Raw genomic sequence first — 17,571 nt, 5'->3', positions numbered from 1 at the left:
AACTGGAGAGTAGACAATAATTCCCTAACTACTGCAGCATGAAGTCTGAAGTGGACTAGAGAGGGGTTGACCTCAAAGATTCAGAGATGTGAGATTGCAGATTGGTGAAAACACCATTTATGATTTGACTAATTTTAGTAATCTTATTTATTTGATGCATAACTGCTGGCAAGCACTCAAACTGCATCAGCGAAAAATGGAAAAGTGGAGATGACATTTCTCAAGAGTGTTAAGCTATAAATGCGGATTTCACAGATGGAGAGGTTTTCTGCTTTGTGGGCAGTAAATTGCACAGTTGGATGATAACTCCCTTAACCATAACACAGCCATGTATAGGTTAGCTGAGGTAGCCTCACCTTTGTAGTCCATTAGCACAAAATGTACCGATCTTCTGTACCCAGAACACATTTAGCTATAAAGCAAAAGCCAAGCAAACACGTGGAAACATTACAAGGAGCATTTGACTGTACTAAATAGATCATGGTTTCTCAGACATTTTCTGTTCCTCTGGGGCCTTGCTTCCTTAAAACATTAGGAATGTTGATTTGTGTGGGCCCCCTAGCAATAAGCCTTGAGCTCACCTTAGTTTGTTACAGTCACACCATTCTTTTGTCCCCAGAGTAAGTTATGGATTTCTAAAATGGGATGTAACAAGGCTGCTAAAAAATGGCAGTAATACAACAGAGGGGCTTTATTTTTCCTATACTATATCTAAGTGTGCCTGAATGAGGTAACAAAAAATATGCATCCTGAAACCACTTCAGAAGAAGAATAGTGTCCACTAACACCACAATGAAAATTCATCTTTAAGTATACTTAATTTGGTCATTTCTCTGGCATGAGCTCATAACCAATATTTTTAACCCAGTTAGATTTGGTACTTAATGTGACATTTGGAGACAGCTAATGTAAGGTGTGGTCATTGGTGCAACGGAGTTGTAACTAACAACATTTTCTCTACAATAAGCAATTGTTCAACATCTCTTTAGAGAACTTCAGCCACCTTCACACAATTTTTGTCCAAAACTATTAAGCCAGTGTTTAATTAGCATTTCTTATTGATATACAGTTGTGTGTTGCAAGTGCAGGTGCATGCTCATATCTGTGTGTGTGTGAGTGCAGTGCCCTTTGATTCCTCCTGGAATCCCCATGGAATTACACTGAGCTTCTGCACATGTTCATTCTCCATAGGTCAAGGATGTTTTTTATTTTCAGAAGTTTTCCATGCCTTCAGTTTGGCTGTGTGTCAGGCTTGAGCATTTTTTAAGACTGGGCTCTCCTTCCCTTGACCTTGTATGTGTTCAGCATTTGTACCCAGCCCACCCCCAGTGCAACACCTCACAAAATGATAGGGAAATGCTTTGAACACAATGCATATTTATTTGTACACAGACAAGCCCAGGCTGTAAATAAACTGAACATGCAAATAATTTTGTTTTCCCCATCAGTCAGCAACAAGCTTTATCTCTCCAAAAACCCAATTATACCAGATAATTATTATCCAAAGTGCTCTCTGGAAGTTTCTGTGTTGACTGACCAGAGCAGTCATCATGGCAGTTCATCTCTACTCACACACACACACACTTGCATGCATATTGTTGTGTTGTCTCAACCAACAGGCATCCATCAGGGTTTCTCCTAATATTCTTCTTATGCAGTGTAAGTGAAAATATCTGCACATTTAAGCATTTTGTTTCCTCACTCGACTGTGAAATTAGGTGATTTTTTTTTGCCTACAATGGATTAAAATTTTTGTCTGTGAGTGTGCGAGTGTGTCTGTGTGTGTACACGCATGGGAGTGTGCATTATCAGTGTGTCTGTACTGTGGCTGTTGGGCTGAGTATTTGCCTACAAAAATCACCTAACGCTCTACAGTCAGTTGTTTCTAGCAACAAAGACGATCTCATTATCGAACAAGTTCATAATATGTGCCCCTTCTCACATGAGTATAAATTTCACACATGCGCACGCTCACAACATCTTAAATCCTTGTTATGGTACAAGCAGATGTCTATAGCTGCTAACCAAGCGCTGGGGACTGAAAGCATTTTAATTAGCCATCATTGTTTCTGCATTTAAGCCAAGCTCAGCTTTTTTTTTTCTCTTGGCAGACGCTCAATGATGACTCTTTTCAAGTTAAAGTCTTTACACGTAAATAATTAAAGCAGTCATTTGGTGTCACTTAAAATTCCAAGAATTCCAAGTGGAACCAGATCAATGGGCTAATGAATGAATGATTCAAAGGTCATACATCAAATATGCCCAGTCCCCTGTTGGGCTCACAATGGGTTTACAACACAGTACTTGCATACTTATGTACAGCACAGAGGCAAAACAGAGCTTAAAGCACATAATCAGTATACGCATACATGAGCTTACTTTTTGGTATGCTCTTTTTCTTACCTTAGTTTTATTTTTGCATATCTTTATTCTCCATTTACTACAGAAGTAACCCACAATATTTAATATGCTTTGGAGATCATTATTAGTCTGGAAAGAGAAATTAATTGTTTGCATTCAGAAGACAAAGTGTTGCCGACTTCATATCTCCTCATCACTTAATTTTCATTGCTTTATTTATTAAAAGTGCCAACATGGTCATCAACCTGTTCACAGGTGCTTTCACAGCTTTACAGAATTTTCCATCAATATCTAAATATAACCTGGAACATGGAAGGCTGTAGTTTACACAATCATAAAAGCCCTCTGAAAGTCTAATAACAGTTCAAAACAAAAAAAAAATATCCCCTGGACACTGAGAATTTGAATTTATTCAACAGCTAAATTGAGAATGAGTGTTGACTGTGTACAGGAGCTGATTTTTTTGGTTTGGTTTTGTTTTGAACCACTCCTTTATCTCCTACGCACCTCTCTGTTTACAGGTGTGCACAGACCACTCTTTCTGAAAGTCTTGTAACAAAATAGCCAAACACATCTCCTCACTGGTATTTTTGCAATTACTTTAGAAGAGAAAGAATACACACAGTCAACAAAAGTTCTTTTCTCAGAAAGCCCATTTTGTTTATCTGTCAACAAGCCATATGTTTCCAGGTGGAACTGAAGTTTCTTTGTTTTTAGGATTTAATAATTTATTTTAGATGGTGAGAAGAAACAGGGGCAGAACTTAAAACACTCACCTACTGTATCTCTGGGTACAACAGTCCACATTTTTCAGCTGTGTTTCCTCACCTACACATTTTCACAGTGTTGATACTTGAAACTCCTCTCTTCTGCCTCTTGCAGCGAGCTGACGTGGGACTTTCTGCCCTGACCATCACGCCTGAGCGAGAGAGCGTCGTGGACTTCACCACACGCTACATGGATTACTCTGTGGGTGTTCTGCTGCGCAAGGCCGAACGCACTGTGGACATGTTTGCCTGCCTGGCGCCCTTTGACCTGTCACTGTGGGCGTGCATTGCGGGCACCGTGCTCCTGGTTGGCATCCTGGTGTACTTGCTCAACTGGCTCAACCCACCCCGGCTACCCATGGGATCCGTGTCTTCAACAACACTGTACAATTCCATGTGGTTTGTGTACGGCTCCTTTGTACAACAAGGTAAGTAAGAAATGGGATAGAGGGAGTGAAAAGCAGAAAAGGGAAATAAAAAGAGGATTGCCTGGTGAATGAATGACTGAATTTTTTGATGGTTACATCAGGCAAAAACAGATGATTAAGGATTGATGGATTCACTGATGTGATGATATGATAAATATGGTAATTTTATGAGATGAGATTGTATGTATTAACAAAATATGCAGTTGCGATAACAACACTGCATTTGGAACAGTATGGTTTCACATGACAACCCTGTCTCCTCAAAGTTACCTTCGTGTAACTGCATTGCAGCTGCAAATATGTGTAGAAAGAAACAAAATCCTTCCCATATACGGACACATTTCATGTGTTTAAACGAAACTTAAATCTTTCCCTAACCTAAAGTATCCTAAGTGTTTTAGCAGCCCTAATCTGCATGCAACCACATATGGGTTACAGGATGTGAACCCTGCTTTCTGGTGTCAAAGTCCTAGACACTGAACTTCCAATCTGAACACTCCTATGACTTCTGCACAGGACAGGAAGGTAGCACTTTGTGGATGGGAGAGATTGTTGGCAATGAACAGAATCTGCATGGCAATTATATTTTCTCCAAATTATAATAGACAAAACTGGTTATAGTGTATAATTGGAATTTTTAGAAGACATGGTTCTTTGTTTGCTTGTCAGAATAGCAGTCTAAAGTGATCGAAAACTAAAATTGGGTAGGTCACTTATGGATTGAGTGAACCTGATGAAGCAGATGTGTTGTTCGTTCTTTTTTGGCCTTTTAATGAAGTAAGTCGAGCTCTATAATTCTGGGGTTTCCTGAATTATTTGTATAATTTCCTAGTTTATGATTCTTAGCCCAGTTGGCAACCAGAGAGTGCACAGTAGTGTTGTTGTTTAATATTTTGCCATAGGGACTTTTACAACACCTCACTGTATTTGCAGGGTCCATCACAAAGGTAAAAGATATGGAGAGGAGGGAAGCACAGAAGGAAAAATGTGATTGCCAAAGCAATGTAATGTCAAAAATTTGATAATAGCTGTCCTCTGGGTGTCGTAAGTGTGGACTGACCTTTCGTGTTCGAGCACTATTGTCAAATGAGAACAAAAGGGAGGAGAGGTTTTGTTCCACATGGATTGAGGGGAAGATAATGACCTCATCCTGGTTATCTACCCAAAGATTTTCCAGAATCCATGGGGCTGTGCTCAGGTGTGGAGATAAGACAATTGATACCTAGGGAAGGATTTAAATTTAAATTGGTGCAGGAATAGAGCCATGGCAGGGAGAGGAAAGGGCAATGGGAGCAGGGAAAAAATAAGATCATGTAAAGGTGCATCTTTATTATGTTTGCTTTCCAATTGATTTTTGTGTTTCATTGAGTATCCCCACCTATATTGAGCATAGTATGAAAGACAGACACTAAATAAGCTTGTTTTCGTGTGTGTGTGGGTGTGTGGTTTGTAGTATAATAAATTAATAATTGCTATTTTCCAATGAGCACAGTGTGTTCTTGTTATCATGCTCCGGGACTCGCAATAGTTAATTTTTTAAGCTGCATTAATTATGCAAATTTTAGGAGATTTTTTTATTTTTTTATTTTTTACATTGCCTGTGAAACATTTCAGGCCCTGAATAAGCAACTGATGAGCATTCCACCGTTTGGTAAATAATCCTCCATCTTGTGCTGCAGCTAATGGTGGTAATGATGATGATGATACATTCTAATTGCTGTTTGATATTCACAATCATTTCTCTTTTTAGCTGTAATTAACATTTTAGTCATGGCATCATTAGAGTGAAAAAAAGAGAGGGAAAGGATCTCATTCTTCAAGAGTGTGCGGTCGTGTGTGTGTGTATTGCTGTGTTTTGTTGTAGGTATATGCTGTAGGTGTATGTGTGTGTTTGCATGTGATATCAGGTGCTTCCTGATCATGTGAGAAGAGCAGTGCTGTATCCAAAGATAATTCATTTCTGATGTGGCTAGCCAGAAATATCTCTCACAAAATTAACTGAGCATGAACAGTCTACTGCCGCAAGGCTAAGTGGGCTGACCTTCACTTGCTTTAAAAGTCACCTGGAATGTTTTTTTACTTTCACCCCAGCAGTTACTTTGTAAAGCAGATATCTCCTCTTTCAGACACCTGATGGCTCATTAAAAAATTAAATTATATCTTGATTGACACACTTGTACAAACACACACACTAGTACTCACAGATCTCTATAATGTCCCAGACCTTTGTGCTTCACCCTGAAATGTTACACGAGCGATGAGAGTGAATATTCAAACATGATGCCACAATTTTGCTTTTGCCTGTGTTACTGACTGGAGGTCAGAGAGAGAGAGGGACAGAGGTTTTACACTGACTTCTCTCAGCCCTTTCCTTCCTCCCTTCTCTCCCCTTGACTATTTTTTTCTTCCTCTCTCCTTTTTTTGCAGCCTATTTCCCTTTCTTTCTTCTTTGTTCCATTTTCTCTCTTTCATGTCTTTTTGTGTCCTTTTGTCCCTTCTCTTCATCATCTTTTCGGCCCCCCCACCACCAACCCCCGCCTGGCCTCCTCTAACTCTTCCTTTTTCTTTATTCGTGCTGCCCTTCCCTCCTGCTCATCATGGCCACCAAGTTACCAGCCAGTTGAGTCTTGCCTGTGTGTGTGTGTTTGTGGGTGTGCATGTGTGCGCACACACAAAGACCAATAGAGGCTGTAGTGGAAAAAAGTCTGCACACCATAAACTATGTCTAATTGGTCTCAGGGAGAGCGAGAGAGAGAGAGAGAGAGAGAGAGAGAGAGAGAAGTGGGGAAGAGGTGAAGCGTCACAATGGGAAGGAGTGCATCTGACAAAATGCACTGTGATGTGCAGCAGTAATAAAGAGTAAATAAATAAAATGTCCCACATGCATACATGCAGTAATAACCTCAGCTTTGTAATTGAGTGAGTAGCTATTAATATGGGGAAAAGCCTGGGATTGTGTACCTCTAATCTTTGAAAAAGAATCGGAAAAGAGAGAACATAAATTCATACAACTAACTATACAAGCAACCAAAGGGTAATGGATACAAAAGGTGGATATATAGCACACTCAGTCAGAACAAGGTCAGACACCACGTCAACCACTGTGATGAAAAGCTGTACTTACTTTAAACCATTCTGAGAGAGAGAACTGTAAAGTCAAGTAGTCTGAGGTACAAAATATTAATAATCAAGCTATAGAAGACACAATTTTGCATTTACAGGTTGTACACAGACAGCTGCTTTTCCTGCTGTGTGTTGAATACCAGCTGTGTCATCTCAACTCAAAAACTTGCAGCAGAGGTGGCCAATGTGAGAGACCATCTATCAGTGCACATCTGTCCTGGGTGTTGATCAGAATGGTTTTGGTCGCACTCTGTCCACATGTCCGCTGCTGCCAACGCAAATGTGACTTGGGTGTTTCAGCAGTGACCACAGACAGTGAGAGAGGGAGGAACATGGGGAAAATAACTTTCAGGGAATCACACAAAAGTTAAATGAGAGCTGAGGACAAAATGAAGTATGCAAGTAGAGCATGCAGAGGGGAAGATGTGGGAGAGGGGATATGATTTAAAGGATGTGAAATGTTTCCTAAGGAGATTAATTTTCAGGTTCAGTTGGGTTACTCTTTGGCCCGGGCTGAGGTGGGAAGGTCATTCCAATATTTTTCAGACCCAGGAGGGAGGAGAGTTAAGGCTGGGATGACTGATTACCAGGGCACATTATTAAGAGAGCCAAACAGACAACATTTGCAGAGTGCAGGGCATTGAAGGGCTGGTATGTAGAGCCAGGACAGACCATGGCCTGGAGGGATGGTGATGTGCACGCATTTACAGCCTTGTATACCGGGTTTTGGATTTTGAAATGAGCCACCACAGGCAGTCAGTGGAGGGAAAGCAGGAGGAGGGTGACATGCAAGAATTCGAGAAGATAGAAAACAAGACAGCCCACAGCGGTTTGGATGAGATGAAGGGAGCGTGGTCAGAAGAAAGTTGCAGTACCTCAGGCAGAAGTTTCAACAAGCTGAGCAGAAGTGCTGATAAAGAAGTGTCTGCCTCACTCAGCGTCGTGGATAATTGTAAACCATCAGGAACACAAGAATGTACTCGAAAGTTAAAAAAAAAAACCTTTGTAAGATTGACAAATTCGTACATGGCATGGAATGAAAGTGTTTTTCATCATCAAAGATGATAACGCTGTTCAAATTAGGCAAATTAAAGTGACCATTTGCTACTTGGTTTGAGTGATTTTGAAAATTGTGTTGAATATTCCAAGTAAATGCAGTAATGATGCAGTTAATTTGTTCTCTTTTTCATTAAAAGCAAACCTTAAAGTCTAATGAGAAAAAACAGAATTCTAAGAGGACAGAAAGAAGGATAAAACACCAGGAAGCCAAGAAATAGAAAAAAGCAATGAAAAGATAATTTAGCAGTTCTAAGAAAAACATCTTGCCGTGCACAGAAGTTTCTGGGCATGCTTTACATAGAAAGCTCAGGGTCTGAGCTGCCGTCAGGTGTTGCTCAGGCATCAGCCGCCGTGATGAAAAGTTGTACATATTTTTAGGAGCAACAAACCATAAGAGGAAGAGATCTGTAAGCTCAAGTAGCCTCTGGTGCAGCAGTACAATTTTGCATTTACAGGTAGCTTCTTTTCTTGCTGTGTGTTGTAAACTAACCCAAACATGCAGCAGAGGTGGCCGGTGGAAGACACCATCTGTCAGCACACATCTGTCCTGGATGTTGTCCAGAAAGGTTTTGATTGCACTCTGTCTTCTGAAAGCAGACCACAGCCGGAGAGCATGTGCAGCACGTCACATTTTAAAACTGTGACAGCCATGCTATTTTTTTTTTAAGTGTGGTTTTTATTTACTTATTTTTGGTGCAAAGCGACACTCTCTGAGCAAGAAGCAAGCTGAAGTGGCCACAGCCATCAAATGGAATGTGAACTATGCTGTGGTTGAAATGTGCAAACAGGCGACAGAAACTGGCAGTCGAAGGATATATCTCTGCTGACGTGTAACCTGTGTAGGAGGGAGAGAGGGTCTGTTATGCAAGTCAGATTTGTGGGAGAGAGAGAAAAATGAAACCAAGAGAGACGGATTGTGAGAGTGGACATGTTACCCCATTCGTCCATCCTATTTCCTGTTTCAATACCTTCCTGTCTTTTTCTATCCGTCTCGCCCCCCACCTCCACACACTTCCTCTCTGCCCTGCCCTGACTCCCAAGTTTTTCCAGTAGTGTCTCAGCTAAAGTAGAACAGTCAAATGCAAAATGCTGGTGTCACACTGAATATTTGTCTTTCACACATCTCCCCCTGTTGTTCTCTCTGTCTTGCGTTCTGGTGTTCTCCCCTAATTAATGTCCTAACCAGTAGGGGAGGAGAAAGACACTGTGGAGAAACAGACTGTGTTTTTCTGGGTGTGTGCACATATGTGTGAGTTATCTTAGCATGCAGCCCCACTGTCAGCGTGGGGGTGGCTGTCTCTCAATTAGAGCTAACTTTGTGGGAAAGATATACACAGTCACACTCATGCACGCACTGTGAAGTACTTGTTTTCACTGTATGAAAAAAAAAAAAAAAATTGCACAGATACACAAACACACGGATGCAGAGTCAGGGCCATAGGCCATAATCAGCGCTTTCATCTTTCCATCTGCTGCTCCAAACATTTCTCTTTCCCTCGCTTCTTTATTACTCTCACACACACTTTGCACCTCCTTTTTCCCCACTGTCCCCTGCTGTGCATCTGTCTGTCTGGATGTGTGAGTATGACTGTGTGTGTGAGAGAGATAGGGGGGGAAAGTGTGTGTTCTTTTCATAGCCTTGTTACAGAGCTATACAAAAAAAGTTGTTTCTCTGTTTCCTTCCTGCCTCCTTTTGTATCTCATCCCTCCATCCCTGAGTTCTCTCCATCCTTGACTTCTCTCTACTTACTGCTGAGTTTACTCAATGTGAGTTGTGTTCACATTCAGCACTCCCCATTCCCTTTCTCACTTCATCTATGTGTCTCTCCCTCTATCATTATCTCTGTTTCTGCTGTGCCATACTGCTGGGAAGCCAACGTTATCATCATTTCCCTGCTCTCTTCTTCTCTTTTCCTCTCTCTCTTCCTCTCTTTATGACTCCCTCTAATCCATTATCCCTCTCTAACGACTCTGTTGTGCTGCTGTGTAGTGGACCCAACTTTAGGACGCCCATCCCTCCTCACTATGCCCCTCTATCTCTCTATCTGTTCTCTCTCTTTCCTTCTGTCTGTCCTTCTCACCATCTCTTTCTGGCTACAGAGATGTGCCACTGTGAAAAGAGACCGTCTCTCAGCAGTTCCATTAAACGCACGTCTCTCTCCTGCTCTTTCTTCCGCTCCATGCTCTTATTTCTGTCACAGTTGCATCCTTTCCTCCCTCCTTTCTCTCTCTATTCCCAGAGATCTCTCTCAGCCTCCCTCTGTCCGACACTTTCTTACTGGTGACACGTGATGAGGTACAGTTGTTAATTGTTAAGCCACATCCCATTCAAACCTGCGTTCGTCCCTTCTGCCCTCCATGCATGCATTCATCCATCATAGCCCCATCCCACTTTCAGTGGTGGAAGGCAGCTAAGTATGTTGGCTTATGTACTGTAGTTCAGTGTGATTTTGTGGTACTACACTTTGACAAGAGTCACACGGCGGCTTGGGGGCAGTGAAAATAAGCTGCAAAAATAACACTTAAATATTATCACCCTGTAAGTTGATATTGTGCCTGGAGAGCAAAATGTTGCTTATTTACACAACCAGCGTATACAGAGCGACATTATCGTTCATTTGGTCTCCACCAACTCCTGCGGGAAATATTGGATTTTAAAATGAAAATAATACAATAAGTGTGGTGAAAGTGAACAAAAATCAAGATCAAGTTGCAGGCAGGAAAACCAAGATGAGGGGAACTGCAGAGTCAGGTTACAGTTTTCTGTGCCTTCATACAAGCAACTTCTTTCACCTACAACTAGTTAAGTGATCCATTGTTATTATAGAAATATTGATTATGACTCCTTTAAGTTAAATATCTGAATTCTGACTCCCTCCAGGCCAGGTGCAATAATCCTTCAATATGTGGCTGTCACACAAAATTGCAAATTACAAAAGACGAGCCAAGTATTTGTGACTCAAAAGATGGCTTTTGGGTGCTTTAACAAATTTCTACACTTGCCAAAATAGTAGCGAACATGACATTTTACAGGATCAAATTGCATAACAAAGAAGTGTTCAGCAGTTTCAGTCATTGTTCTAAGAATCACATGATGTTAAGCAGTTGGAAAATGGAAATGTCTGTCCTTTCTGTGTTTTGATTGTTGACACAGATTTGGCCTTCAACTTTAATTACCTTGCTTCTCTCCTGCTTGTGGAGACGGGAGCTGCAGCAACCAGCTAAAATATCTCTTTCATATTACCCAGTATGTTTGTGCTATGTCATGGTGTAATGCACGCATTGTTTCTCTCATGCTGTTCACACTCTCACTCACTCCTTCTATCTTTCTCCCCCTCTAATCATGCTGGTTAAGTTGCTTGAAGAAAATATCTGTTCTCCTACAGTTAATGTCACATTCAGCTGGAGACCGCAAAGAGAGAGACGGGGACAGATAGACAAATACAAGGCAAACATTTGAAGAGTGAGAGAATCTTTAAATTAAAATACACATATCATTCATCCTCACTTGTGTTTTACTGCGCAGATTGTAGAGATGTTGACTGAAGATTTGTTCCTCCCATAAAATGTACATCTGTCAAAGCATTTCTGAAGCACACTGAAATTGGCTGGGGTTGTTCTACCCAGATTCTTTCAGAGTCGGAGAACCTGCAGCTGGCAGGGACAGCAATTAGGGGGGTGGCTTAATTGTAATACAAGCATATTTATTTTGGGCTCTGTTGTTAACTACCTCAGATAAACAGACCAAGTGAATTCAGTTTATTTCCCAGTAAATGTGCTGTAAAGGTCAGGCTTTGAGCAGAATGCAACTGGAACAAACAATAGATTTAATTGCTTGTTCATAGGCATTGTGCTCTCAGTAACTTCTACTCAGTATTTTAATTAGCATACATTTGTTTAGCGGTATCTGATGAGTAAATGTAGAAACCTGTGCCTGAAAAATAAAAATAAAAATCTCACAATATTTTTAAAAACTCGACATAATGGATAACACTTTTAGTAACTGTAGTTCTACCAACACAGGATCAAAAAGACATGGAGGATGATGCCTTCGACTAGCACATGCCAAAAAAGACAATAGAGACAAAAAATAGATCGACTGGTTCCCTTTGCTCATCAGCAAAAAGCATGGCAACCAATGACGTCCTTATTTCCCTCTATAACCACCAGTGAATCCAGATATTTGCGAGATTTGTATGATCATTTATGTTAACAAGGCTCTCACGACCCCCTCCCCAACAAAAATCCAAAACATTTCAGCCAGATGGAAGAAGAAAGAGAAAAGGAGGAATAGAAGATTGAAAGTGATAAAACAGTGGGAGAGCTGAGTGCTGCACACCTTGTTAGTGCTCAGTCAGTTATTATAGTGTCTGTTGAGGCAGGATTGCATGATAATAGATCAGGCTGGAAAGAAAGCAAATAGCTTAAAGTTTTCACAGTGGTCGGAGATACATAAGAGCTGGTGTTATGACTGGAAATAAATGTGAAGCTCCACGGTGGAGATAGGCATACAGACGGTTTAAAGGAACAACATGTGATTCAAAGACAGACCAGGATTAACATCACTTGCCTTCTGAGTGACAAGTCTGAATGTGATCATAGTTCGAGCTGGTAATGTGTGAAAGTGAGTCGCTGTGTGATATCTGGTGTCTTAACAGCCTGTTAAGATTTTTATAGCTGTCAAATGTGTTCCTGTCTTGAATGAGATTAAGTTAGCGTCTATAAATGCCAGTGCAAATTGCCTTCATTAGAATTATGCGGAGAACTCTGTGCATTATCTGCATTCCTGTGTTGCAAACATCACCTGCTCAACAACTGTGTTGTAATATTAACAGAAATTAGATGTCAGAACATTTATTCATTGCACACGTCTGTCAGTCTCAGCTGGTTTATCATTGTTGCTTTACATCACTCATGTCTTTCAGTTTTTGACAGTCCATGCAGTATCCGTATACAGTAAGTATTTTTGCTTCAAGTAATGGTTTACTATATTTCACTCGACCTATATCATAAATACATCATTGAGCATAAGCGACAGAATGCCTTTTTTCTGCTCACTAGTCAAATTGGAGAGCCAATTCATAGCCTATAATTCAAATAAGCATTTTTCTTATGTTGTCACGGAAAAGTCAAAGTTTGTGCTCAGGTAGACGCAAACAATAGAGCTACTTGTACAGAATATGCAAGTTTATAATTACAATAACAATAACCCATAGTATTTTTTATTTTTTACTCACTCATGTTTTACTCACTAAACATTTATAAGTGTCGTTTCCAAGTCTGGTTGCATTCAGCATTTTAGCATTTTCTTTGTTTTCAAAGTAGTAAGCAAATTTTTTAATGACTATTCTTTTGTTTGTTATTGCCTCTGTGACTAACTGAACTATAAGATAACAACAGCTCATTTTTGTGTAGGGTAATATGGTACAAATGTGAGAAGGGGAGAGGGTGAGATGAGAGAATACAGTGAATAGATTATTTTTCCCTCTAATTCATAGAATTAAATTAAATGGCCAGTAAACTTTGTCTTACAGCCGTGGTAACAGTTGTGCTTGTTGTGTTGTTTTGTGTGGTGTGTGTGTGAGACTCTAACAATGTTCAGCACTATGTTCTGCGACGGAGTGTGTATACACTCCCCAGCAATAAGTTGCCTTTGTCTGTGGGGAAACATAAGTTTTCATTGAAAATGTCATGTCTGCAGATGTTACATCCTATTGATGAAAAGCAGGAGAGGGACTGTGGTAGGTAGGAGAGGAGGGTGAGAGCATGGCAAATTCCATGTTATTGGTTTCTGGGAAAAAAAAAAAAAAATGGAACCGGAAAGAAAATAGTGTTTAGATGTGTACGGTTAGTTTTTTGTTTTGTTTTGTTTTGTTACAAGAAGAGTGAGCAGCAGAGAGCACTTGTTAAAACTATTCTCTGAGGTCTTGCCCCCACTACATTCTTTTTAACATTACCTTTCTGTTCTGAAGAGATGAGGACCACTTCACTGCCAAATCAAATGTGGCACAGTTCAGTTTTGCACTCAAACGTCTAAAAAAACAAAAAAAAACAAACAGGCTTTTAACTGAGTTTCCATGATAGAAATCATTTTGAAATCTGTGCTAATAATTCATATTTGCTACTCAGTGTAATAATGGCTGTGAAACAGAAACAAAATGGGTGAAGGAAGGCCAGGTAAAGACAGAGGGCTGGAAAGAATGGGAGCAAAAAAGGAAATAGAGATTTTGTCAGCTTAACTGACTGATCATCCATTGCTTCTGTCCTCAAAGTGTTGTTTTGGAGACAGGGGAGGACAGGTGAAACAGCCAACACAAAAGATGAGGAGGAGGGACAATTATGTGACTGATGTGCTGTGTGTGGTTTTATGTGTATATTGAACATACGGGTATGCACACAATCGCCCATTTTATATTGGTTGCAATTATCTTGAAAAATTCCATGCACTGAAAGTATTGAGAATGACTTTTCTAAAATTTAATGTAAATGACTCAAACACAGCCAGTTTCAAGTGAAAATGCTTAGAAATACAAGTATAGCCACAGACTTTGGTGTGCGTGCATAGGAAGACACACACACACAAATAGCCCTAGTGAAGGGGAAATTGCTGAGAGAGCCATCTGCCTGAAGTTGCACTCAGAAGGCAGTATTGTCTTACTGGTTGAAGACAGAGACCGCATGAAGTCACCTAATGAGACCACAGTACTGTACCTGCTAGCTGGATTCACTGTGCATGTGTGTGTGGTGGACACAGATGCATGTGCCACTGTGTGTTTTTTGGTGAGAGAAAGGAAAAAGGAGTTAGAGAGCCCTGTATCTACTCTGACTGGCTCTGTATCTTGCCTGTTTGTTTGGAGCAGAGTTTTTTTTATCAGGAAGATACATAGTTACTATAGGTTACAGACACCCACAAATGTTGGATTCGCTTTGTCTAACTTATTTTTTTCCCCCCACTTCATTCTTCATTCAAGTTGCACTTTGAGATTCAGCATCAGTTTGAAGGAAGGGAGTATATTCGTGAACACATGCCTTACAGAATGGGCAGTAACTGAAAAGGTTTCTTGTTACTAACCTTTCTTATTCTCCCACGAGAACTATCGGGATGAGATATTTATAAATAGATTCATTCGTCACCACTTTTTAGAAAAACCTACAAATATTATTGATTAGCTGTATAAAATAACAAAAAGTGCCACATACACATGAACACAACTACACACACACACACAGTGTGTGACTTCTCGTTGGCTGTTGTAACCCTTATATTATACACAGATTGTATTGATCCATATATAGGAGGCGAGCAGGGAAACACAGCCTGTAAATAAGCTCAAAGAAATTTCTGCTGACGCCATCGTTTTTATGTTCCTTTCAGCGGTGAAAAGGAGGCAAAAGTGCTGATGAGGCTTGAAGAAAGGAGGAAAGAAGATGAGAAATGAGTGTTTCTATAATAAGTTCAATGTCAAGCAATTTCTGCATATTGTACACACACACACACATACACACACACACAGAGTCACCGCACTCCTACGCCAGCTATTCTAGGAGGGCATTAGGAAGTTACCACTGCGTCGTCCACACATACAGATGCGACACACACATGTACCCAGTTTATTGTCGTTTATTGCCGTTCTCCACACTTGGCCTAATGCAATGTTTACTGGCTGCCCTACCTTCATTCATACCAGGGAATGTAAAAAAAAAAAAAAAAAGTGCTCCAAGGCCAGAAAGTAGTCAGTTTTAATGAATGTTTACAAGTGATGATGTTGCAAGTTGGTCAGAATGTGTCTGGAGGCACACACAGCAAACTCACACACTTGTGAGTTTGTGTGGGTAGACACACAAGCTCACAAGTGTGTGTGAGTCTGTTTAAGTTCAGAATAATTTTGCCAAAGGATATATTTGGTCATTGTGTTTCAGAATTGAGTGCTCTATAAATTGCTTTGTGCACAAGGCTTGAACTCACAAAAATCAAAATGTACAAATCAAACTGACTAGATGCTATGTCACAACTCTTTGATTTCATAGAGGCCATGACCAGTGCATTTTGCTTCTGGAAAGTTCTGGAAAACAATCAAACCCAAAGATGTACAGCACACAGTAAGACAACACAAACCCAACCCAAAACCCAATACTTGGTTGGAAAGCAGAATTTGTTTGTTTGAGTTTGCTGCAACAGACTACTCAAAAAGTGTGTGTATGCTATGGTGAGAGAATGTGTGAGTGTGGCTGTCTGGGTTCAGTATGCTTCTATCTGTGCATTAGTGCCTTTCCGGATGTAGTTCTTTTTCCAAAAATAGCATCATTACAAGCAAAAATTTCAAAGCTAACAAGAGAAGGCAAGAGAGAGAGAGAGAGAGAGAAAGCAACAGAGAGCGAGGGAGACCCAAAGAAAACTGCCGGAAAAATCGATTTACGAAGTTGCCTTTTCCAATTAATTTCAATTCTCAGTAAAGGGCCATCAAAAGCCTCTCAGCTTTCCTTTTTGTCAAGATGTAAAACATGAACTGTACTATCTTCCATAGGGACAACGAGGGTGAAATGAAATAATGTAAAGTGTTATCTGTTTCCCCTGAATACACGCATGCATGCACGCACGCACACACACACACACACACACACACACACACACACACACACACACACACACACACACATACAGTATGTAGGCATAAGCACAAAGAGCCTTGCTCTGTTTTGCACACACTGTGCCCCTCTCGCTCACACGCAGACATAGCTGATATCTGCATGGTGAGCACGCTCCAAAGCGCAGCTAAGTGGGGGAATAATTTGCATTTCAATCTTTTAATTTGCTCCCTCTTTGTGAAATTGAGCCGACTTCCACGAGCTAACCACAGTGAGTACAGAACCCCATTTCAACGTCCCCCCCTAAGGGTGGTTCCGTACAATTTGAATATCTTTTTTTTTTTTTTCCCCAGTTGAAGTCGTATTGAAACTCATATTCTTATGACACACATTGAACTCTTGTGGGTTTTCAACTTAAATCATGTCTGAACATGTCGACTCTGCAAAGATAGAGTTAAAGACGTATTACAATCAAAATTCGGAACAGAATTTGTTCTCTGGTTTCTGAAGTGTGATGTGACAAAGAGTTGAAATTCTAAACAGAGAAGAGACAGACTTTCTTCAGAATAGACCTCAGCACTTTGTTTACCTCTCCAATAGATCTTAAATGTACAAAAACAAATTTCTGTTTAAAGAAAAAAATGTTTTTGCCAAAATATGGCCTGTTGTGGTTTGCTTTTAGTAATACGTTTCTCAGAAGAAAAAAAATATATATATATATTTTGAAAACATCTTCAGTTTCTCACCTTCTAGTGATTAAAAGAGGTTTTTTTTTCAACAAATGGATTAAATATGAACAAAATGAATGTTATATTGCACCATGTCAGAGAAAAATAATAGTGCATTTGAGAGCGATCAGCATCTTAGTGATATTTTATTCAAATATAATTGCTAAAAACTGCTTATTCAGTCTGTGTCTACAAACTGTTTTGTTGCCTGGCTTAGTTAATAATTTTTTTATTTAATTTCATTATGAACTTAGTGTTTCTGTATTTTTTTTTCTCACTTTGCTCATACCTTGTAGTAAATTAAAGATCACATTGAGACAGATAAAAAAATGTAATCACTTGAAAAGATTTGTTGAAGTTTCCAGGCAAATGTGTGTACATGCATGAGCAGAGATATTAAGTTTGTTTACTGTGTTCAGTTTGGGACTTTTTTCTTTATTTTTTTGGTACATTACTTTTCCAGAAGGGGGGTGAGGGAGCAGGTGACCAACAGAATGAACAAGTGTTTTTTGAAAAGCA

General features: G+C 40.0%; 1 protein-coding gene across 1 annotated transcript in view; it reads left to right on the top strand.

The window, feature by feature from the left end:
• grid2 (glutamate receptor, ionotropic, delta 2) overlaps positions 1–17,571 on the top strand; it is a 438,282-nt gene that overhangs the window by 349,995 nt on the left and 70,716 nt on the right. The window contains exon 11 of the mRNA XM_041042607.1: positions 3,244–3,556. Within this exon, the coding sequence (XP_040898541.1) occupies positions 3,244–3,556 (313 nt within the window). The remainder of the gene's footprint in view (positions 1–3,243; positions 3,557–17,571) is intronic.

The sequence above is a fragment of the Toxotes jaculatrix genome, chromosome 7 (genome assembly GCF_017976425.1).
Source record: "Toxotes jaculatrix isolate fToxJac2 chromosome 7, fToxJac2.pri, whole genome shotgun sequence".
In the NCBI taxonomy this organism is placed as follows: Eukaryota; Metazoa; Chordata; class Actinopteri; family Toxotidae; genus Toxotes; species Toxotes jaculatrix.
The sequence above is the reverse complement of the archived record's forward strand: the minus strand, read 5'-3'. Positions and strand labels throughout refer to the sequence as shown.